The sequence below is a fragment of the Delphinus delphis genome, chromosome 5, assembly GCF_949987515.2.
Source record: "Delphinus delphis chromosome 5, mDelDel1.2, whole genome shotgun sequence".
NCBI lineage: Eukaryota > Metazoa > Chordata > Mammalia > Artiodactyla > Delphinidae > Delphinus > Delphinus delphis.
This window is the reverse complement of record NC_082687.1, coordinates 67688137-67712735: the sequence shown is the minus strand read 5'-3', so window position 1 is coordinate 67712735 and position 24599 is coordinate 67688137. Positions and strand designations below refer to the sequence as shown.

At 40.1% G+C, this 24599-nt stretch overlaps 1 protein-coding gene across 7 annotated transcripts in view; it reads left to right on the top strand.

Annotated features, from left to right (window-relative positions):
• The window catches only part of DCUN1D4 (defective in cullin neddylation 1 domain containing 4), a 68753-nt gene extending 50570 nt beyond the window's left edge, over positions 1 to 18183 (top strand). For 6 of the 7 annotated variants that reach the window (XM_060012564.1, XM_060012569.1, XM_060012567.1 and 3 more), the window contains 4 exons: positions 64 to 172; positions 12393 to 12497; positions 14671 to 14773; positions 14880 to 18183. In XM_060012564.1, the coding sequence (XP_059868547.1) occupies positions 64 to 172; positions 12393 to 12497; positions 14671 to 14773; positions 14880 to 14935 (373 nt within the window). In that variant the 3' untranslated portion in view covers positions 14936 to 18183. The remainder of the gene's footprint in view (positions 1 to 63; positions 173 to 12392; positions 12498 to 14670; positions 14774 to 14879) is intronic. The other variant, XM_060012566.1, reaches the window with a different exon arrangement.
• The last annotated feature ends 6416 nt before the right edge of the window (positions 18184 to 24599 follow it).

Genomic DNA, 24599 nt, shown 5'->3' with positions numbered 1-24599 from the left:
TTACTGCCCCACGTTAAAAAAAAAAAACTCGGGTTATAATTTGCCTTTATTCTGTTTTTCTAGATGTGATACAACAGAAAAACTCAGAAATACTTTGGATTACTTAAGATCATTATTAAATGATTCTACAAACTTTAAACTTATTTACAGATATGCGTTTGACTTTGCACGGGTGAGTTCTCTGGAGCCTATCCAGATGTTTCCCTCTCTCTCCCTCCCCTTTTGAGGTTTGTTTTACGTACTACAGCAAGGAAGTTGAATAAGCTACTCCCAGGATGCTAGTTAGAATTTCTCTCTATGTGTACCCTTTCTATACTAACTGATTCTGGGCAAGAATGTAGTATGTCAGCAAAAAGCTCTAGTGACAGACTATTAATAGCTCTTGAGATTGGCTTAGGAAGTAACTTGTAAATGGGCATGTAATAGACACTGTTCTAAATGTCTCTTAGGTAAGCTTGACAAATCTTTTCCTTCTCACGAAACAGCAAAGCTTCACCCATTGAGTTTACTGGAATAAGTTAGTCAGATCAAAGCCAGTTTCATTTTGGGTGCTATATTGTATCTGAAAATCGTTTGAATTTCAAACGTAAGCTAATTTCAGTGGACGTTATTCAAACATAGTTTCTAGTCATCATTTTGAAAAGTGATCATCTTGTTTGTCACGCAGTGAGCCAGTCCAAGTAGGTGAATAGGTGGTTCTACTGGAGTGACATAAAGCTGTATTTTTCAGCCTGGTCACCGTAAGGTAACGAATCCTGAGGTATAAGTTGGCGTTGTGTTCATTCACTGTCCACGGCCCATATGTACGATTACACTTTATTGCAGAATGGTGGTTTCTGTTATGTTTGTGTGTCTGGTGGGTTCAGGTGACTAGGCTTTCTTGATTGATGATTTCTTTTTAATCTTTTTTTTTTTTTTTAAGCAGAGAACTCAGTGACAAATAATTCTTTTTTCTTACCTCCGTGTTGATCTTTTCACTTTTTCTTCGCTTTGGCTCTGTTAGCTCAGCCAAAGGTTTATTTGCTGATGAGCATCTGTAATAACACATTATTACATCTGTGCATCTGTACATCCGGTGCATCTATAATAACACATTAGTAGTACACTGTGATGTCCTCACTTGTGAATTTTTGCAGCCTTCAAGTAAAATCAGGACATGCATGAAAATGTATAGATGTTAGAAGTAACATGGTGAAATTCAGTTGCAGTGTTTTACTAAACAGCGTTTGTGTAGTTGTATATAGAATTTGTTTGCCAGATGCTTTTTAGAATAGATGCATAGTTTTTAGGATTAAATGTTTTGTTTCATGAGATTTTTTTCCTTCCAAAGTCAGCAGTGTCCTATTGTATGGGCAAAAGTTTGTTTAGAAGCATCACGCCTTCTCACGAAAATATTTTCTAACTTCCTTGTTTGAGGGTCCAATTTTCCCACATATCCACTGCTTTAGAACCGGGTTCCATTTTCCTCCTCCCTGGCTTTCCATCCCCTTCTCTGCTGGTCACCGAGGCCCCTCTGTTGCCTCTTTCTCGGTGCTTCCACCACAGCCTTGGGGTTGAGGCCGTGCTCCTCGCCTGTACTGCTGCCGTGGCCTTGCGTCCACATTCTCTCCCTTCTCACCCACACTCACCCCGGTAGGGTGTCCTCCATCTTCCTTCATCTGGGACCACTCGGGCACCTTCAGCTCACCAAGCCACTACACCCGTCGCCTCCGCGTGAATGTAGTGCTTCACCCACCGTGTGGGTGGTACGGTTGCGCCCCCTGCAGCGGAGGGACAGACGGGCTGGTTTTGTCCTCCTTCACAGGGGAGCAGGGAACTTGGAGCAGGGCTGCCTCGTTGCTCAGCAGTAGGTTCAGGACTCAGACTCAGGTTCTGGCTCCAGGTCGCGTCTGTGGCTCCCTCCAGGCCCTCGTAGTCCAGTCCCAGGCTTCCTCTCCCACAAGACGCCTGTGTTGTGCTGACATCGAACGAGCAGTTCGCTGAACCTGCCGCCTGCCCCCACCTCTCTGCTCCCTGCCTTTTGTGCCGCCAAGGCTCTCCCCTGACTGCTCTCTGCAGCATCGGGCTTCTGGGCCCAAGCCACGTGCCTCCACTGTCACACAGAATCATCCTGCCCCGGAGAGAACATGTGCCCTCACTTACATGGCCCTCGTATCCCTCTAGGTTGGCCTTGGAGTTTGGGTACAGGCCCACATTTTTTCTGACAGGTTAAGGGAGTGCGTGTTTTCTTTCGTCATATCCCTGGGAGCAGCCCACAGAGATCTTTGCCGTTTAAGGAGAGTATCAGTAAATATCAGCAAATTAAACCCCTTTATGTAATGATGAATAACAACCACCCATATTTAATCATTACCAAATAGATTTCAGTTTAGCTAAAATATGCTCTAAGATGAGTTTGTTATTGAATCCTTTGTTTTGTTTGGTTTAGCTGTATCCCACAAGTGTCGAGGTGTTGTGTATTCATTTGCATTCAGTTCAGAATATTTTCCAGTTTCCCTTGTGGTTGTTTTGGACTCACTGGTTATTTAGAAGTGTGTTGCTTGTGTTATTTGCCAACTATTAGGACTTTCCAAGTAATCTTTCTATCGTTAATTCTGCTGTGGTCAGAGAACATACTCTGGACAGTTTCAGTCCACTTAAAATGCAGGGAGGCTTGATCTGTGGTCCAGAATATGGTCTGCTGTGATGAATGTTTTATGTGTACCTGAAAAGAATGAATAGTTTGCTGCTGTTCGGTGAAATGTTTTATAAACGTCAGTTAGGTCAAGTTGGTTGATAGTGTTGTTGAGGTCTTCTGTATCCTTATTGATTTCTGCCTACTGTTCTATCATTTACTGAGGGAGGAATGTTGGACTCTCCGACTATAATTACTTCTGTCATTTGTATCATTTCTTGTTTCATGTATTTTGAAGCTCAGGCATTAGGTTTAGATAGACTTAGTATTATTATGTCCTCTTGAAGAATTGACCCTGTAGCATTATGAAATGTTTTTTATCTTGATAAAGATAATATTCCTTGTTAATATTCCTTGTTCTGAAGTCTACTTTGATACAAATATAGCCATTTCTGCTTTTTTTTATTAAAGTCTGTATGATATATCTTCTTCCATCCTCTTTAAAAACCTATTTGTGCCTTTATATTTAAAGTGGGTTTCTTATATATAGCATATGCATAGTTGGGTCTGACAGTATATGTCTTGAGATGCTTAAACCATTTACATTTAATGTATTTATTGATATGGTAAAGTTTACATCTCCTAAACTGCTATTCATTTCTCTTTTTGTCCCTTTTTTTTTTTTGCGGTACACGGGCCTCTCAGTGTTGTGGCCTCTCCCGTTGTGGAGCACAGGCTCTGGACATGCAGGCTCAGCGGCCATGGCTCACAGGCCTAGCCGCTCCACGGCATGTGGGATCTTCCCGGACCGGGGCACAAACCCGTGTCCCCTGCATCGGCAGGCGGACTCTCAACCACTGTGCCACCAGGGAAGCCCTGTCCCATTTGTTTTTGTTCCTTTTTTCCTCTTTTCATGACTTCTTTTGAATTGAGGGGTTTTTTTTAGATTCCATTTTAATCATTCTTTTCCACTATTGTCTTATTAGCTGTGTCTCTGTTTCATTTTTTTTTTGTGATTGCTCTAGGCTTTACAGTATACATCTTTAAATTTTCACAGTCCATCTTCCGATAATATTATACCACTTCATGTATAATGCAGGAGCCTTTACAATAGTGCACTTTCATCTTGCCCTTCCGTACTTTTTGCTGCTGTCATACATTTTACTTATACATGTATTATACATCTCACAATCTATTGTTTTAGTCTGTTCAGGCTGCTGTAACAAAATACGAGAGACTCAGTAGCTTATAAATAATGGAAATTTATTTCTCATAATTCAGGAGGCTGGAAAGTCCACGATCACAGTGCCAGCAGGATAGGTGTCTTTCTGCCGTAAGCTCACATGGTGGAAGGGAGGAGGGAGCTCTCTGCAGCTGAGGACCCCACCTCCTATTACCATCATCTTGGCGATCAGGGTTTCAACATAGGAATTAGTGGGGGGGGCAGACACATTCAGATCATAGTATATATTAATATCATTTTTGCTTTAAATAGGCAAAAATATCTTTTATATTTACCCACATATACACCACTTGTGTGCTCTTTCTTCCTTTTGTGTGGATCCAGATTTCTATCTGGTATCATTTACCTTCTGCCTAAAAAAATTCCTACAGCATTTCTCATAGTACAGATTTTCTGGTGATGAATCTCTAAGCTTTTATTTTGCCTTCAATTTGGAAGCTACTTCTCTGGATAAAAGATTCTAGATGGACCATTTATTTTTGTAGTACTTTAGTGATAGTTCTCCATTGTCTTCTGTCTTGTGGAGTTTCTGATGATAAGTCTGGTGTCATTCATTATTCCTTTGAGCATACTGTCTTGTTTTGTTTTCTGACTGCTTTTATTCTCTTTTCACTGCTTTTCAGCAAGTTGACTGTGGTGTGCCTTGGCATAATTTTACTTATGTTTATTCTGGTTAAGGTTTGTTGAGTTTTTTAGGTCTTTGGACTTATAGTTTGTATTAAATCAGGAAATTTCTCCGCTGTTATTTCTTCAAATATTTCTTCTGTTCTCCCCCTCTCTTCCTTCTGGGACTAGAGTTGTACCTATGTTAGATGCTTGATATTGTCCCCCAGGCTACTGATACTGTGTTCAATTTTTTTGTTTTTGTTTTCCCTTTGGATAATATTTATTACTATATCTTCTAATACTAATCTTTTCTTCTGCTAATCCTAGTAGCCCCAGTATATTTTTCATTTCAGATACTATATTTTTCATCTCTAGAAATTCCATTTGTGTCTTTTTATATCCATTTCTCTAATCATGGTAATATTTTCTTCTACCTTCTTGAACATCTAGAATGTGTTTATAACAGGTGTTTTAACAGCATTGTTTTCTGATTCCATCATATCTGTCATTTCTATATCTCTTTCTCTTGGTTAAAATTTTTATCTTGGTTGTGGGCGATATGTTACCGCTTCTTTGCATTCCTAGTAGTTGTTTTTTCTTTTTTTGTTGGATGCTGGGTATTGTGAGTTTTATGTTGTTGGTTGCTGGGGTTTGTTGTATTCCTTTAAATAATGTTGGATTTAAATTTTTTTCTGGTATATAGTTAAGTTGCTTAGAATCAGATCGATCCTTTGAAAGGACTGGACCAGAGCAGCCTCAGTCTAGGGATGACTTAGCCCCACTAGTAAGACAGTAATACCCTTCTGAGGATCCTCTCCCAGGCACTATGTATTAGGAGATTTCTTCCACTGTGGCTGGTGGAAATAGAAACTATTCCCAGCCCCATGTGAGCTCTGGCAACTTCTGCGTACTCTTCTGCAGTGATTCTTTCCCAGACTCAGGTGGTTTCCTCTCACATGTGCACAGACAAGTCCTCATCCAGTGGCTGGGGAGACATTCTGCGGGTCTCCAGGTCTCTCTGTGCAGCTCCCCCCATGCTGGTATTTTGCCCCACCAATTATATGCCTCCTTGAACTCCACCAACTCTGTCCTTTCCAGCTCAGTCGGTTGGGGTTCCACTGGGCTGGGGCTGGGTCCCCCTCCTGTGCTGGGGCCTGGAAGCCACCCCTGCACAGTATGCTGCTGTCACTGGGGACTTATCCTTTTTCTCAGGGGTCAACACTCCTGTTCTTCACACTGACCAGTGTGTGAGAGCCATTGTCTCATGTATTTTGTTCCGTTTTCTGGTTGTTTGACGTGCACGGGGGGTGAGAATCTGGTTTCTCTAACTCTGTCTTGGTTGGAAGCAGAATTCAACCCCCCACCCCCTTCTTCCCTCCAATCCTTTTCTTTTCCTACTAGAAAAATGACTCGTAGAGGTAATAACGCATAATTACACAGCAGACCTTTTAAAATTAAACTTTCAGTAAGAACTGAACTTTGTTATAGTTTTTTTGTTGTTGTTTGTTTGTTTGTTTTGCGGTACGCGGGCCTCTCACTGCTGCAGCCCCTCCCGCTGCGGAGCACAGACTCCGGACGCGCAGGCTCAGCGGCCATGGCTCACGGGCCCAGCTGCTCCGCGGCACGCGGGATCCTCCCGGACCGGGGCACGAACCCGCGTCCCCTGCACTGGCAGGCGGACTCCCAACTGCTGCGCCACCAGAGAATCCCTGTTACAGTCTTAATATCCTAAGTATTCTCTATTGGAAATAACAATGACATGTGTTAAATATTCTGAATTACCCTTTAACATTACCAGGAAAGAAACTGTAGTACCAGAAAGTGATAAAATGCCCCTTTTAACATCTCTCCACCAAAATTATAATCCTAAGAGTGTGATTGTTTTCCTCTCACCTTAGAACCTTGTAGGCAATTAAAAATAATACTTGGTTGTAAAGTTATATTATTTTTCTCCTGATTTTACTTTGACTTGAACTTATGTGTAGTCTTAGGGATGGCAGAGAATCTTGAAACTTGAGAGTTGAAAGAAACCACAAGAGGACACTTGGTCCAGTCTTGTCACAATGCAGATGACAAGGCTGAGGGCCAGAGAGGAGGGGACAACACGAGGGCCTGGGCTCTGCCCCTGAGTGCAAACCGTGTCCTCTCCGTGGAGCCACACCACCTTCCTGACTCAAACTGTCCACCGTCCTGTGGTGTCCTGTTCCAGGAAGATGGTGGGGTAGAGACTCAAGAGCTGAAATGGCCAGTTCCTTCTGCAAGTGGAATTTTGTCTGAACCCTTTTATGCTTAGCATTTTCCCCCTAATGTAGATTTTATTTATTGTATAAACAAATATGGTTGTATGGATTCCTTAAGTAAAACAGCCGTTTTTGCCTTGACTCCTTTAAAAGGACCTAGTGAGAATAAGATTGGACAAATAGAATGAGGTAAAAAGACTAAATATAGTGAATTTTTTGGTTGATCTGGGACTAGTTATTAAATATGAGTTAAATTTGTTTTTTCTGCATTCTCTGGGGCAGAGACAGGGTACTGTGCTGAAAGCCACAGAGGGTTGCCTCTTGGGGTTCTGAGAAGGATGAATGTTGGGCTGAGTGAAGTGCTGATAGCAGCAGCATCTTGGCATCTGGCTGAGAGTGGACACCATGAATTGACGGTGATGCCGTTATTGGAGATCTTCCAGCAGTGCTGCATCCGACAGCCTTGGTGTAGGAAGGCGAGAATGATGGGGAGGACTGAGGCAAGGCCTCAGTGGGCTCGGAGGTGGGGTTGGGGAGATGGGAGCTGAGTGGAGCCCTCCCACGTGACTGAGGTGGAGAATTGCTGGATGGAGAGAAGGGAGGCCTTCAGGGTGAAGGAGAGGAAGGGCAGTGAGCAAGAGAAGAATGGGAGATTCCTCTAGGGGCAAGTCCTTGTTTTTCATTCCTTGCAGTAAAGCTTGAAGAAGTTGTAACGGAGGGTTTTGTGGAGGCCGAAGGTACCAGTGGGAATCCCCCTTCCTGAGAGGTGATCCTGTGACAGTTAATCTCTTGTTACAAGTCAGTCCTCACAGCCTGTCCCTTGATGCACCCACTTTTCCAGGTACCAGTGCTTTTGTTTAGTTTCTGAGGAGGTGTTTCAAGAAAGTGTAAGAGGTCACAGGTGAAAGCCAACGTCTACGTTGCTTCCATTTAATGGAATGGTTGTGGATGTTACTCATAGAATTTGCGAAGGAAAATTTTGCTGGGTCTTGTGTTCAACACCCCCTGTTATCAGAGAACTCTGCCTAGCTCTAATCTGACATCTGCTCTGACCATTTGATTCATTTTCTCTTCTAACCTGAGTCAGTTTCTTACTTCTTAACCGATGTGTTTGTCTAATTTCCCTTTCCACACACCCCCCAACGCACCAGACACACACACGTACGTACTTCTCTCTGCTTCTACCTTGTACTTTCATTGTAAATTATGAGGAAAACAGAAGGTGGGCCTGGGCGAGGACAGAAGTAGGAGGAATATGTGGTCATCTAATCTGAGGTCTGTTACCCTGGACATCTTGTCAGCTTTACCTTTAAGATTACTGTTCGGTTATTGCCCAGATTTGCTCAGCAGTTGTTTGTGAAGCGAATTGGACTGTGTGTCTCTTAACATTGAGAGCTGTCTTCCCCCCTTCCTTCTCGGGGAGGTGGATTGGTAGTACACGATGAAATGCTCAGGCTTGGAATCAGACTCCTGGTTCAAGCCCCAGCTCTTATCGATTGTCATTTCATTCCTCTGCCTCAGTTTCCTTATTTATAAATTGGGGATTATAACGATGCCTATCCTAATACGGTTGTTGTATTAAATGAGTTTGAAGTATGAGGCACTTAAAACAGTTTCTGGCTCAGTTTAAGTTCTCAGTAAAAGTTAACCACAGAATTAGAAATAGTTGTTGAATTATTCTTCGCTGACATTACTTAGGTTTCAAATAATAATTTACCTTCCAAGAGTAGTGCATACAGTAATAGAATCTATGCCATACAAAACACTGTGGAGAGGCTATGCCTGTTGGCAGATCTTTCTTTTTCTTTTGTTTTAAAGGAATTGTCAGTAGTTGAGCTTAATTAAGTAATTGCCTTGCAAACATTGTTACTTGAAAACTATGCTGGGGTAAGTTCTGAGAGCATCATGGTTTAGTTTCACTTTTCCCAGTGGGAGGGCACTCATGGGTTTTATGACCTTTTTGCTTGTTTTTAATGTGTATTAAAAAAAAAACTCTCATTCAAAAAACTGATTTGCTGTATTTTCAGCTTTGTAAACAACCACTTTAAGATTTGAGTTCTTTAGCGCTATTTTTGCCTTATGTTTGTTGAACTGTGGTAAGGAAGACTGCATTTTCTCTTTCTATTTTGTAATCCTGTGGTCTCAAATGAGAGTTCCGTGACCTATATTACAGGTCTTCAGTGAAGACCTTTTGATTTCATGTACTGATTTATGACTTGGTTGTCGCCATTTAAAATGTTTGTGATCATGGGCATTTATACACTGTTTCTCAAGTTCATCTAGTCTCTCTCGAAAATCTTAAGGATTTCTTTTTTAATGTTGAAGATTTTTTCTTTATAATTTTAGTAATTCAACATTCCCCTTTTCAAGTGCAAGTCTTTAAGCTATTAAAACTGTGAAAATTGGAAGTAGATCATTTGACACAAGGGTCGATGATACAGCATATCTGGATACCTAGATGTTTGAAGATTAATTTTTGTAATATATTTATATTTGCATATTGACAATTAACTGTTTAATTACTTTGATTCAGTTTGTGTCATTGGTGCCATTTAAGAAAAAAAATGCTTAGTTTTCACATCTTGCAGGAAGACCTGTGTTGGAGACACAGTCTAACATAAACAAAGGCAATATTTGTTTTCATTTTTGAACGTCAAATCAGAACTTGGTAAAACTTCATTATTCTCTACTCTACATTAGGTGTTAGTAGTCTTTAGCTTGAGTAGTGCATTCCATATACGAAACATAACTTCATAGAATATTCAGAGAAGGATCCTTTGGTCTTGCAGCTGCAAATAAGAGGACTGATCTCATCTGTAACTGAATTTTAAAATCTGTGTTTAAGGAAGACCACAAGGCAGAATCTAGTTGTGTATTGTATGGGGTTAGTACATCTTTGGTGTGTGCATAGAACCTGTTCAGTTCCTATTATTATTTGAAAAATAAAATTGCTTTTTATTTTGTTATCTTAGAAAATGAAAGTTGAGTTAAGAGGCAGGCAGGGAGAAAAGTTTCACTTCTTCTCCTTTAACCTCAGTGGGCCTTCTGGGGATGCTTATTGACTCTGGACAGCCTGTCTCAAGGTACTTTCTGCTTAAATTCTGACCTGGAGATGCAGAAATCTGCCACTCGCTCCATGGTGCTCCACGAGCAGAGTCCACAGCGTTGGTGTTGACAGTGTACTATTTGAATTTCCTGCGAGGGGTTTCTAGATGTCTTTGCTGTATTCCTTGAATTTGTTAAGGTGATTTTTTTTTTTTTAAAATACTTGTAATGTTGATGGCTGCTTCATAGAATTCTGGGAGATTCATTTCACTTTTAATTGGGAAGCCCTTTGAGAATGCCATTAGGATCATTGTCAGAGAACCCCCTGGGCATGTCTCCATTTCGCTGTTCAGTAGCTGTTTGCTCTGGGGTCTCTCAGCTGTGCTGTCCCCAGGAATTCGGAATGCCCCCAGTCATGGTCATTTGCAGGTAGCCTCACGTCCACCCACAGGCAATGTTGGTTATCAGCGAGATGCCACTGTTGAGATCGAGAGTGCATCCATAATATCTCTCTCTTATTTGCTAGGCAGAAGATGGTGTTAGTGATTGCGAGCTGCTGGCTGGCACCCTTGCAGAGCAGGAGTAAGTGAGTGCTGTTCAGCTTTCCAGTCCTGTGAGTCTGATGCCTTTCATCCATGTTTTGGCATTGCTGCCAAACACATGCATTGAAATCCTTCATGATCATCAGTTTGTCAGATGATTGCACTGTTTCAAAGAGTCTGTCCAGGTCCTTTGTATCTTTTTTTTTTGTCACCTTAGTGTATGTCCATTGTGACGGGGACATGGATGATGTTGGAAGAAGGCACAGTATGTTATCAGGGCGAGACTAGCGACTTTAGGTTGAGTGAAGGATTACGAACTCCTCCAAGGGAGAGCATTTCCAGAGCGCCCGTGCCCTCAGCCCAGTGCTGCCGGAGCTGTTGTTCAGCAGGTGACCTGGGGGCCCGGTCCTGAGGTGCCGTGTGTGTTTTCAACAGTCCCCTCGTTTTCCTTGTGGATGCTCCATAGTGGGGTGTGCTGTTGCTGCCACACCCGCGTGACACGGTGAGAGGAAGCTTTCCGTTTCCTTGCACAGTGCACCGCAGAAGCAAGAGCCCGTGCAGTGCCACAGACCTGTGAGGCTTGGTGGCAGAAGGTGGGCCCCCTCGAGGGCACCTTTCCTGCCTGCCGTCGTCCTCTCCACGGAGTGAGTACTGCAGCCCTGAGCAGGATGATACGCGTGGCCGGGGACCGCAGAGCAGGCTGTAGAGAGGAGGCCCCTATTGGCACTGCACTGTGGAATGGGGGTCCCCCGCCATCCTCAGACTTCAGTTGTGTGGCCAGAACAGGGAAGGCTGACTCGGAGCCATCTGACCTGGTCTCGGTGGGTGAACGGTCGTTGTGCTGTACCACCAGGACCAAAAGACAGACCCATCACACATCTTCCCGAATCTTCATCTACTTTGTTGGCTGTTGAGCTAGGCCCTTACATTTGCTGTATTGTTTAAGTCCGTCACTTTAAAATTCAGTGTCACGGCCAGAAATTCTCTGTATACTAAAGAGCACTTCACTGTTAGAATCCTTGCGGTAACAATTTTTTGAGGAGGTGTGTGTAGCTGCATATGTGGCTGACAGTGGTGGTCACGGCATCACCCCGTAATTTGGTGAACATCTAGATTCCACCCCATGTGGGATAGCCAGGCACTTTTCCTTTTCCCTTTGTAGAAAACTACTTTTGCAAACTTTCTTTGAAGTTGAGATACCACGAGGAGGCTAGCTCTGGATACATAAAGTTACCACCTAGGGTCCCACGTCCTCTGTCCTTTTGCATAGAAACTGCCCACCTGTAGTTCCCGAATGGAACTTTGTAAGAAAGCTCAGTGAGAAATTAGGATTCTTAATTGCGAGTATAAGTAAAATGAGCTTAATCTGCCCATATTCAGGTTTATGTAAATGTGTTTTCTGGATTCCTTATGCAATGTTGTCTTTCACTTGACTGTTAGTCAGGGGTGTTCTGCTAGGAGATTTCACATCCAGCGACTCCAAGGTAAGGACTGTAACAGATAGACAGACTGCTTTCTCCCAGAGTGGGGGAGTGAATGCATCCTCTGATTTGGGAAGACCCTCCAGAGCCCCAGCATTCATTATGAGCTCAATTTAACAACATTTTTAGGTTACAAGAAAAACATTTACCAAAGAAATAAAAATTGGTGGAAAAATGATTTTTATCAAGGAAACCTGATTCCTAAGCATGGAATTAGAAACCTTTAAACTCCATTTAGTCAAGTTACGGGCTTTGGGATCAGTAATTATGATGTTGATAATAATCATAAATGTCAAACAGCAAGTTACAGATTTTTATTTATCGCATGAAATAATCATATAGAGATTGTTACCATGTAACTAATGTATTTTGCATTAGGGTGATCAATCAGTTGACATGACTCTTTCTCACAGTAAAATTATATAGTACAAAACCATTTACTCTTCCCACTGTGTCCTGACTACCTCCCCTCCCCCACCTTAGTCTGAATTCAGGGTTTTTATAGTGTATGATAAATGAGCTGTTTACTAATTTTTTTGTTGAAGTAAAACAGAAATTTGGATTATTGGGATTTATTATTTGGGGGCACCTGGCTCATCCTTGTTTTTGTTTGTTAAACAGGAAAAGGACCAGCGCAGCCTAGACATAAACACTGCCAAGTGCATGTTGGGACTGTTATTAGGAAAAATCTGGCCCCTTTTTCCAGTTTTTCACCAATTCTTAGAGGTACTAAATTGTTATTTTATGGAATGTATGTTTGCTTGCTTAGAACAACCAAGTATACTTTATTTAACTCTTTTATGTAATTTTCTGTTTGTTGTACTTTTCTGCCTGTAGGAACTGTGGTGATGTAATTGCTGTCAGTGAGCACTTCCCTGCGTTCTGAGTGTGCCCGTGTGTGCATTGCATGTGCCGCATCGCTCCCCAGTACAAACACATCAGAGACAGCGCGGCTCTGTCCTTTCCTCTCTTGTCCCCATTTTAAAAGCTAGTTTTTGTTTAGATTTCCTGCTCTTCATAAAAAGAGTAAAACAAGATTTACTTTCTTTTGTGGCTTTAGGTGAAGTTCTACTTTTCTGAAGCAAAGGTTAGAGAACAGCCACCTGCCTTCTCACTAAATTAAGTTTGTAATGTATTCTTATCTACGCTTATCTCCAAGTAACTTGGGGACCTAGATCAATCTAAGTGGCAAACTCCTTCAGACAGCATCTCCTGCAGTTTAAATTTTCTTCACATTTGTGTAAGAAGTAATCCAGCACTTTCCTCTCTCATTGTCGTTCGTTTGCTTTAAGTATTAGTGATAGAAATTTTGAGCTGTTGGTTATTAAGAACTGGCTTTGTTGCAGTGTAATAACTCTGCAGGACCTGAAAGAATCTGAGATGTAAGTTTGAGTTACATGGGTTGTCATGTCATATAGAGCATCCTTCTTGCCCTCCAGTCCCAGGCCCCTTTAAAAAATGCTTTCTGCTTGAAAGGATGAGGGTGTTGCATCTTTGAGAAGATCCTGGGCCTTCCCCTGACTCCAGCTTCACTCTTGAAATGATCTTCCTTACAACTTACTTGGTGTAATGGTCCAGAAAAACTTCCAACTGAAAGGATTCTTTGAGAACTATTACTAAAAATTGCTTTTCGCATTACTAACTGGGACTCCCAAAGAAAGGTATAAAAACTAGTTTTTAATATAAGAAGTACTTGTTTACTTGTACTTGTGACAACCCATATTTACCGGTGATCTGTTCCAGTTTCTCTGACAGCCTTAAGAAGTGTTAGCTTTGTTTGGAAAATGAGTAGAAACAGGTTCCTGTTCTCAGAGAGTTGGGCAGAATTTGAGCCCGGGTGTGAAGGGTTCTGTAGCTGAAGACCTTGCCGCCAGCAAATTTGACTTCGCACAGTTCCAGGGGCACCATCAACTGTTTCGGTGACTGGGTTTTGCTTTTAGTTGCTTAGAAAGTTAAACTTGTGGTCTGTGTTTTGTTCTCTCTCTTATATTAGTTTGCATTTTTCTTTGAAAAGGGCACAATAATCCTTTCATTTGAGCTTTTCTTGTGTTTGCATCCTCCAAACCGTTGGTGCAGCTCTCTTTGCTTTTAAGTACTTGTTTTGTTTTCCAGTGTTCCTGATTTTAGTGGCGAGGATTTTTAAACATTGTTGGACTGGGTTTTATTTTTAAATCTTTATACAGGAATACTGTATTTTAAAATATGCACGTGGCATATTTCTTGTCTGGGAGGAAGAGAAAAACTAGTTCATCGCTATTCTGAGTTCTTTTATGATCAGAGTCAAGTTCTGAATTATTAGAGGAGTAACCCTTCAGTGGCTAGACCGCCTGGTCTGAGACCGCTTGCAGCACTTAGCGAGGTCTCGCTGAGTCAGCCCACCACTGCGTGCGCTGTAAGCTAACAGTTGACAGTGAGCATGCCGTTCATGTCAGGGGCTATTAATGGGAGCAACTCTTTATTTAGCACTTACTGTGTGCCAAGCACTAAATAAAGTACTTTACGTGAATTAGAGAAGTTATCTCTTTAAATCCTTGCCACATCTCTGTGGGATAGGAATTATCGCTCTTTTACGTAAAAGGGTTTCTGCCAGTTTAGAAATTTCACTTCTGGGGGATGTAAAATTGTGTTTTTTGATGTATTTGTTGTTTTGTGTTGAGCCCCCATAATATTTTTGTAATGAAAATTGTCATCTGAAGCTCCCCTCTTGCTCTCTCTCACCCTTCTCCTAGATGAGGGCTGACTTCCCTGGTGGTCCAGTGGTTAGATTGGTGCTTAGCGTACCTCAGATGGAAAGAGTTAACCTTCGTGAACTTTATTAAGTTGATTGTTACAGCAGGTGAAACCATCTCATTTGTTAATTGTGTGTGTCAGTAATTCATACTACTTTTCCCTCCACCAGCAATCAAAATATAAAGTTATTAACAAAGACCAGTGGTGCAATGTGCTAGAGTTTAGCAGAACGATTAACCTTGACCTCAGCAACTACGATGAAGATGGAGCATGTAAGTACGGGGCAGGTGTTCCCCCGCCCTCCCCCCGCCCCTGCACAGTTGCTCATCTGCCTCATTGTGAGAAGCCTCATAGCCGTGTTGTTCTCTCTCTCTTCAGGGCCAGTCTTGTTGGACGAGTTTGTGGAATGGTATAAAGACAAACAGATGTCCTAGGACTTTATGCATAGCAGCGAGAGAGTCACTGTTACCACAGTTATGTCAACCATTAGCCATAAATTGCTGTTTGTATCCAAGCGCATGCTGCTTTTCTTGCACTGTCTCCCTTTGGCAGGGACGTGTTGGTGTTTGCTATTGAATGGGCCAGCTCTGCTTGCTGTGTAGCATTGTTCTCTTGGAAGGCTGCTTTGCAGTTTGTATTTACACTACAGATTGGTGAATTTGCCAACGTCCTCACTGTGATTATGTGTATATTGCTGTTTAAATTTTGTATATGTGTATAAAAAGAAGAAGCTTCACCTAGAGATTATTTCTGCAAAAATGTATTGTAAAATAATTTTTGTGGCATATTTCTAGTCCCTTTTTTCAGATGAACCAATTATACATTTATTTGGTCTCAAATGTAGCATTTCAGAAAACAAGACAGAACAACTGTTACCATATGCAAATGTTGCCAGAATTAACCTTACTGTTAAAGAGGCCAACTTTGGAAGGAGGTGGGAGTCATAACTTTTCAGAGGCATATGCCAAATATAATTTGGTGTACTTAAATATTAGCATTTTTAAATGATGGAAGTTAGAATAATTGAACACACAGATACATACTATGCCACAAGTCATTTCCACCATGCAGGGTATAGGTTTTGATTTTCTAATGTGAAAGCTAGCGTGGTTTGCCTATAGGTACAGATGAACAAATTAAAATTGCATCTTTTTTTTTTCATTGGTTTTAAACTTTTGTAAACAACTTTAGCGTGTTTTTTTTTTTTTTCTTGTGCATTCTTCTAGTCAGTGTTTGGTCTGCTGATGCTTTCTATGCCGTTCTAAGTAAAATTTATTTTGCCGCCTCCACGATAACCTAGTGGTTTGCTGGCAGTTTATAACTGCAGAGCACCTTTAGTTGTGGCTTGAATTTTTAGTTAAGCTTTCATGGTGTTTAGTTCTCTAGTTTTGAGGGGGAAAGAACTATACTATAAGTGAGAGGTGTTTTGTTTTCCATTTTTGTTTCTTTCACGCTAGGCTTTTACTGGCAGAATGTCCATTGCAGGCAGTGGACACGACACCACCAGCATTGGGCTAAAATCTCTATTACACGGTAGGACCTTTCCTGGAGGGGCCGCTCATCATTACCTGAGTAATGTGTACAGAGAGGTGATAGCCATTATTTATGTGGATGAGGAAACAAGAGTAAACAGGACGGTAGTTTTAGGTTTGTACTTTATGTCTTCTTTTTTTTTCCCCCTTGTCTTACCCTTCTCAAGGAAATGTATAAATAACATGTTTCTCCCTCAACTATCTGGTGCTATTGAATGACTAATTTAGTCCCTAAAGTTTTGTGAAAACACAAAAGTCTAACGACTTAAACCAAGTGAAAGCTAATGGTGCATTTAAACAAGTGAATGCCTAGTTGTGAGCAAAATCCATGATTGAACGTGCAGCGGTTGGAAGAGGTTCCGATTATTTCAAAATCTGGCCCCCAAACCTTTTGGGTCAAATGTGAACCTCTAAATGGCATTAAATGAGTAAAGCACACGGACAGTGCTACTCTTGACCATGATTTCACAGTTTCTTTGCCAACAGTGTTCAGATTTTCATATATTATTTTTTTCCCTAACTGAACCACCAAAGACAGGAATTTTGTATGTATATACAGTGTGTGTGCATATACAAAATCATGATATGGTAGAATGAAATTACTTCCTTTTTCTACCGAATAGAAAGGTTTGGTTTGCTGTGAAATAAACCAGAAGTTGGAAAAACTCTGTAGTGATTAAGCATACTTAACCATTCCTTGTTGAGAAGTTGTAGACTCCCTTCTACCTTACACATTCACACCAGTTTGCACCAGTTTGCACAAATTCCTATCTGCAAAGCATAGAAGATGTTGAGCAAGCACTGCTCCTGAGACCAACGCGTTGAAAGGGCTTCCGTTCTGACGGGCACCTGCTACTCCAGTGGCGATTGGCCATAGGCAGGTTCCAATCTGTTGAAAACTTGAGTCATTTTCAAAAGGATCCAATAAAGTTAAAAAATTACACTTTAAAGGCAGCAGTTCTTAAATTTGATCAACTCTAGTTTTGTTTAAAGCAAATATAAATCATAGATGAAATTGGTTTAAAAGGTATTGTTAGAAACTGGAGACTTTTTTAAACACTAAAGCACAGTTAATCCTAAAATAAAAGGATTGTTACAGGGAAGATGTTACATTTTAACCACAATGGACATTTTGATGATAGGGGTTTTGGAAAAGCCAAGTAAAAACTATTTCATGATGTACCTAATATGGAAATAAGTATTCCAAAGGGATAATCTTGCGTATTTAGAGAAGTCCAAGTAATCTTTGAACTCCCTTGAAAAATAAATCTTTGTGACTGCAGAGTGCTTGCCCTTGGTTTTCTTGATTCTGTGCAGTTATTTTTAAGGAGAAGAAGAGGGGCCAGGGTAATAAGACACTTTTTCTTAAAAATGTCCCTCAGTTACATAAGCACTTGTTTATGGGTGAATGCCAAGTGAATGAGGGTGCCTTTTTCTGGTTTTTCTTTCTCACCTACGTTTCCCCCCTTTCTCTTTCCATCATGTTTTGAACTCCACGTTGCAATACTCTGTCATAATAGAATGCAACTTTTAGATGTTTACTGCTGCGGTAGGTTGGAAATTTCCTTATTTGATTTGCCATAAACACCTTCTATAACATTACATGCAGCTTATTCGAAGCATGACCTCTGAATTAAGTTTTTATAAATCTGACTAGACAGACCTCTAGATTCGGGATTAACAGCAAACTTCTGTTGCCTCTCAGTCTCCATCTTAACAGTGCTTTTGAAGTTTATACAGAAAGCTTTAAAAGTTAGTTTGTGCCCTTGGTTTTTATTCTTACAACTGCTAAAATACCTCTGTACGCCTTATCTTTTATTCTTTCATACATTGTATAATAAATGTATAGAATTCATTGACCAACTGAAAGGTTGGGTGTCTGTAAATGAGACCAAAACGTGGGTTGCTTTTTTTCATGAAGTCATTTCTCTTGGGGGTTACTGTTAGTGAACAGCAGCTAACCTGTAACTGTGAATGCTTCGTGTCGTCAGTATTTGCATTACCTTCATAAACGTGTGCAAGTCCTGTGACTCCCAGCTTAACTGAAATACTGTTATGCCATCTAACTTGAGTACAGCAAACTGGTTTTAGGTTTTAATGGAATTGATGTAAAACGATACCCCATAAATAAAAAGTATTTGTGTTTGGTTTCAGAACTGATTTGTCAATTCTTTCTTCTCTTTGACTTTTTCTTTAAAAATCACTTATGGTAGTTTCAGAGTATTTCGTTTTTTAATCTTTTTTGCTTTTCCCCAACTTTTTACATGGAAAAATTTCAAAGCTACGGATAAAACGCAAGAATAACATAATGAACACTCATATACCTATCACCTACGTTTTCCGTTGTTCACATTTTGCCACATTCTCTGTGCCACTCTGAGAGTGTGTGTGTGTGTATGTGTGTACTTCTCCCTATAGATACAGAGATGGAATTTTTTCTGAACTATCCTAAAGTAAGTTACATTATGACACTCCATATTTTGAAACAAGGGCATTCTTATAACCACAATACACTGCTCACACTCAAGAAATATAACACTGATACAATACTATTACCTAATATACAGTCCAGATGAAAACCTCCCCCTTGGTACCAGGAATGGCCTTGAGAATTATTTTATTTTTAATCCAGGGATAAGCAATGCATTTAGTCGTCATGCATCTTCAGTTTCCTTTAACTTAGAATAGTTCCAGATACAGTATTTTAATAAGACAGTACAAACAGTCCTCAGCCAAAGAGGAAAAAAAACTAAAATTCTTTTAATAAAATTAAAAATTTACTACTGTGGAGTATTTCTAAACATCGAGCTAATAACCTAGTGCTTACCATGTGCCAGGAGCCAGGTAGAAATGACCATTTTTACTATCTCCAAGGCTACCACCCACTTAGTTTGTAAGTGTGTGTCAGCATTGGTCACCACTTTCTAAAGCTGTCCTACAGTAGAATCTTACTTCCCTGTGGCGGGGCCTCCAGCTCAGAGTGGATGCCCAGAAAATGGATGAGGAAGGAAGCAAGTCACATGGCCAGGAATTGTCAGGACCTAAGAAACCTCGTGTAGAGATCAGAGAATACAGGAAGGACTGATACAGATGTTAAGATTTTTAGAAGCTTGAAAGCAAGAGAGAAGGTAGAGAACAAGATTCCTAAAAAACAGGATCCAGGTACACACTTTTATTTATTTTTTCCTTGCGGGCCATTTTATTTTTTTAACATCTTTATTGGAGTATAGTTGCTTTATAATGTGTTAGTTTCTGCTGTATAACAAGGTGAATCAGCTATACATACACATGTATCCCCATATCTCCTCCCTCTTGCATCTCCCTCCCACCCTCCCTATCCCACCCCTCTAGGTGGTCACAGAGCACCGAGCTGATCTCCCTGTGCTGTGTGGCTGCCTTCCACTAGCTATCTATTTTACATTTGGTAGTATATATATGTCCATGCCTCTCTCTCACTTCGTCTCAGCTTACCCTTCCCCCTTCCCGTGTCCTCAAGTCGATTCTCTACGTCATCTTTATTCCTGTCCTGCCCCTAGGTTCTGCAGAACCATTTTTCTTTTAGAATCCATATGTATGTGTCAGCATACAGTATTTGTTTTTCTCTTTCTGACTTACTTCACTCTGTATGACAGTTTCTAGGTCCATCCACCTCACTACAAGTAACTCAATTTCGTTTCTTTTGATGGCTGAGTAATATTCCATTGTATATATGTGCCACATCTTCTTTATCCATGCATCTGTCAGTGGACTCTTAGGTTGCTTCCATGTCCTGGCTATTGTAAATAGTGCTGCAGTGAACATTGTGGTACATGACTCTTTTTGAATTATGGTTTTCTCAGGGTATATGCCCAGTAGTGGGATTGCTGGGTCGTATGGTAGTTCTACTTTTAGTTTTTTAAGGAATCTCCATACTGTTCTCCATAGTGACTGTATCAATTGACATTCCCACCAACAGTGCAAGAGGGTTCCCTTTTCTCCACACCCTCTCCAGCATTTATTGTTTGTAGATTTTTTGATTATGGCCATTCTGACCGGTGTGAGGTGATACCTCATGGTAGTTTTGATTTGCATTTCTCTAATGATTAGTGATGTTGAGCATCCTTTCATGTGTTTGTTGGCAATCTGTGTATCTTCTTTGGAGAAATGTCCATTTAGGTCTTCTGCCCATTTTTGGATTGGGTTGTATTTTTTTTGATATTGAGCTGCATGAGCTGCTTGTATATTTTGGAGATTAATCCTTTGTCAGTTGCTTCGTTTGCAAATATTTTCTCCCATTCTGAGGGTTGTCTTTTCGTCTTGTTTATGGTTTCCTTTGATGTGCAAAAGCTTTTAAGTTTCATTATCTTCCATTTGCTTATTTTTGTTTTAATTTCCCTTTCTCTAGGAGGTGGGTCAAAAAGGATCTTGCTGTGATTTATGTCCTAGAGTGTTATGCCTATGTTTTCCTCTAAGAGTTTGATAGTGTCTGGCTTTACATGTAGGTCTTCAATCCATTTTGAGTTTATTTCTGTGTATGGTGTTAAGAAGTGTTCTAATTTCATTCTTTTACATGTAGCTGTCAGTTTTCCCAGCACCACTTATTGAAGAGGCTGTCTTTTCTCTATTGTATACTTTTGCCTCCTTTATCAAAGATAAGGTGACCATATGTACATGGGTTTATCTCTGGGCTTTCTGTCCTGGTCCATTGATCTGTATTTCTGTTTTTGTGCCAATACCATACTATCTTGATTACTGTAGCTCTGTAGTATAGTCTGAAGTCAGGGAGCCTGATTCCTCCAGCTCTTTTTTTTTTTTCTCAACATTGCTTTGGCTATTCGGGGTCTTTTGTGTTTGCATACAAATTGTGAAATTTTTTGTTCTAGTTCTGTGAAAAGTGCCATTGGTAGTTTGATAGGGATTGCATTGACTCTGTAGATTGCTTTGGGTGGTATAGTCATTTTCACAATGTTGATTCTTCCAATTCAAGAACATGGTATATCTCTCTATCTGTTTGTATCATCTTTAATTTCTTTCATCAGTGTCTTATAGTTTTCTGCATACAGATCTTTTGTCTCCTTAGGTAGGTTTATTCCTAGGTATTTGATCTTTTTGTTGCAGTGGTAAATGGGAGTGTTTCCTTAATTTGTCTTTCAGATTTTTCATCATTAGTGTATAGGAATGCAAGAGAATTCTGTGCATTAATTTTGTATCCTGCTACTTCACCAAATTCATTGATTAGCTCTAGTAGTTTTCTGGTAGCATCTTTAGGATTCTCTATGTACAGTATCATGTCATCTGCAAATAGTGACAGCTTTACTTCTTCTTTTCCGATTTGGATTCCTTTTATTTCTTCTTCTTCTCTGATTGCTGTGGCTAAAACTTCCAAAACTATGTTGAATAATAGTGGTGAGAGTGGGTAACCTTGTCTTGTTCCTGATCTTAGTGGAAATGGTTTCAGTTTTTCACCATTGAGAACGATGTTGGCTGTGGGTTTGTCATATATGGCTTTATTATGTTGAGGTAAGTTCCCTCTATGCCTACTTTCTGGAGAATTTTTATCATAAATGGGTGTTGAATTTTGTTGAAAGCTTTTTCTGCATCTATTGAGATTACCATATGGTTTTTATCCTTCAGTTTGTTAATATGGTGTATCACATTGATTGATTTGTGTATAATGAAGAATCCTTGCTTTCCTGGGATAAACCCCACTTGATCATGGTGTGTGATCCTTTTGATGTGCTGCTGGATTCTGTTTGCTAGTATTTTTTTGAGGATTTTTGCATCTATGTTCATCAGTGATACTGGCTTGTAGTTTTCTTTTTTTGTGACGTCTTTGTGTGGTTTTGGTATCAGGGTGATGGTGGCCTCGTAGAATGTGTTTGGGAGTGTTCCTCCCTCTGCTGTATTTTGGAAGAATTGGAGAAGGATAGGTGTTAGCTCTTCCCTAAATGTTTGATAGAATTCGCCTGTGAATCCATCTGGTCCTGGACTTTTGTTTGTTGGGAGATTTTTAATCACAGTTTCAATCACAGTGCTTGTGATTGGTCTGTTTATATTTTCTATTTCTTCCTGGTTCAGTCTCAGAAGGTTGTGCTTTTCTGAGAATGTGTCCATTTCTTCCAGGTTGTCCATTTTATTGCCATATAGTTGCTTGTAGTAATCTCTCATGATCCTTTGTATTTCTGCAGTGTCAGTTATTACTTTTCCTTTTTCATTTCTAATTCTGTTGATTTGAGTCTTCTTCCTTTTTTTCTTTGATGAGTCTGGCTAATGGTTTATCAATTTTGTTTATCTTCTCAAATAACCAGCTTGTAGTTTTATTGATCTTTGCTCTTGTTTCCTTCATTTCTTTTTCATTTATTTCTGATCTGATCTTTATGATTTCTTTCCTTCTGCTAACTTTGCGGTTTTTTTGTTCTTGTTTCTTTAATTGTTTTAGGTGTAAGGTTAGGCTGTTTATTTGAGATGTTTCTTGTTCCTTGAGGTAGGATTGTATTGCTATAAACTTCCCTCTTAGAGCTGCTTTTGCTGCATCCCATAGGTTTTCGGTCATCGTGTTTTCATTGTCATTTGTTTCTAGGTATTTTTTGTTTTCCTCTTTGATTTCTTCAGTGATCTCTTGGTTATTAAGTAGTGTATTGTTTAGCCTCCATGTGTTTGTATTTTTTACAGTTTTTTTTCCTGTAATTGATACCTAGTCTCATAGCGTTGTGGCTGGAAAAGATACTTGATATGATTTCAGTTTTCTTAAATATACCAAGGCTTGATTTGTGACCCAAGACATGATCTATCCTGGAGAATGTTCCATGAGCACTTGAAAAGAAAGTGTATTCTGTTGTTTTTGGATGGAATGTCCTATAAATATCAATTAAGTCCATCTTGTTTAATGTATCATTTAAAGCTTGTGTTTCCTTATTTATTTTCATTTTGGATGATCTGTGCATTGGTGAAAGTGGGGTGTTAAAGTCCCCCACTATGATTGTGTTACTCTCAATTTCCCCTTTTATGGCTGTTAGCATCTGCCTTATGTATTGAGGTGCTCCTATGTTGGGTGCATAAATATTTACAATTGTTGTATCTTCTTCTTGGATTGATCCCTTGATCATTATGTAGTGTCCTTCTTTGTCTCTTTTAATAGTCTTTATTTTAAAGTCTATTTTGTCTGATATGAGAATGCTACTCCAGCTTTCTTTTGACTTCCATTTGCATGGAATATCTTTTTCCATCCCCTCACTTTCAGTCTGTATGTGTCCCTAGGTCTGAAGTGGGTGTTGTAGACAGCATATATGTGGGTCTTGTTTTTGTATCCATTCAGCCAGTCTATGTCTTTTGGTTGGAGCATTTAACCCATTTACATTTAAGGTAATTATGTATGTTCCTTTTACCATTTTCTTAATTGTTTTGGGTTTTTTATTGTAGGTCTTTTCCTTCTGTTGTGTTTCCTGCCTAGAGAAGTTCCTTTAGCATGTGTTGTAAAGCTGGTTTGGTGGTGCTGAATTCTCTTAGCTTTTGCTTTTCTGTAAAGGTTTTAATTTCTCTGTCAAATCTGAATGAGATCCTTGCTGGGTAGAGTAATCTTGGTTGTAGCTTTTTCCCTTTCATCACTTTAAATATGTCCTGCCAGTCCCTTCTGGCTTGCAGAGTTTCTGCTGAAAGATCAGCTGTTAACCTTATGGGAATTCCCTTGTATGATATTTGTTGCTTTTCCAACTTGCTGTTTTTAATATTTTTTCTTTGTGTTTAATTTTTGATCACTTGATTAATATGTGTCTTGGCATGTTTCTTCTGGATTTTCCTGTATGGGACTTGCTGCGTTTCCTTTCCCATATTAGGGAAGTTTTCAACTATAATCTCTTCAAACATTTTCTCAGTCCTTTCTTTTTCTCTTCTTCTTCTGGGACCCATATAATTTGAATGTTGGTGTGTTTAATGTTGTCCCAGAAGTCTCTGAGACTGTCCTCAATTCTTTTCATTCTTTTTTCTTTATTCTGCTCTGTGGTATGGTAATTATTTCCACTATTTTATCTTCCAGGTCACTTATCCTTTCTTCTGCCTCAGTTATTCTGCTATTGATGCCTTCTAGAGAATTTTTAATTTCATTTATTGTGTTGTTCATCATTGTTTGTTTGCTCTTTAGTTCTTCTAGGTGGTTGTTAAACGTTTCTTGTATTTTCTCCATTCTATTTCCATGATTTTGGATCATCTTTACTGTCATTACTCTGAATTCTTTTTCAGGTAGACTGCCTATTTCCTCTTCGTTTGTTTGGTCTGGTGGGTTTTCATCTTGCTCCTTCATCTGCCACATATTTCTATGTCTTCCCATTTTGTTTAACTTACTGCATTTGAGGTCTCCTTTTCTCAGGCTGCAGGTTTGTAATTCCTGTTGTTTTGGTGTCTGCCCCCAGTGGGTAAGCTTGGCTCAGTGGGTTGTGTAGGCTTCCTGGTGGAGGGGACTGGTGCCTGTGGTCTGGTGGATGAGGCTGGATCTTGGCTTTCTGGTGGACAGGACCGTGTCCGGTGGTGTGTTTTGGGGTGTCTGTGAACTTATGATTTTAGGCAGCCTCTCTGCTAATGGGTGGGGTTGTGT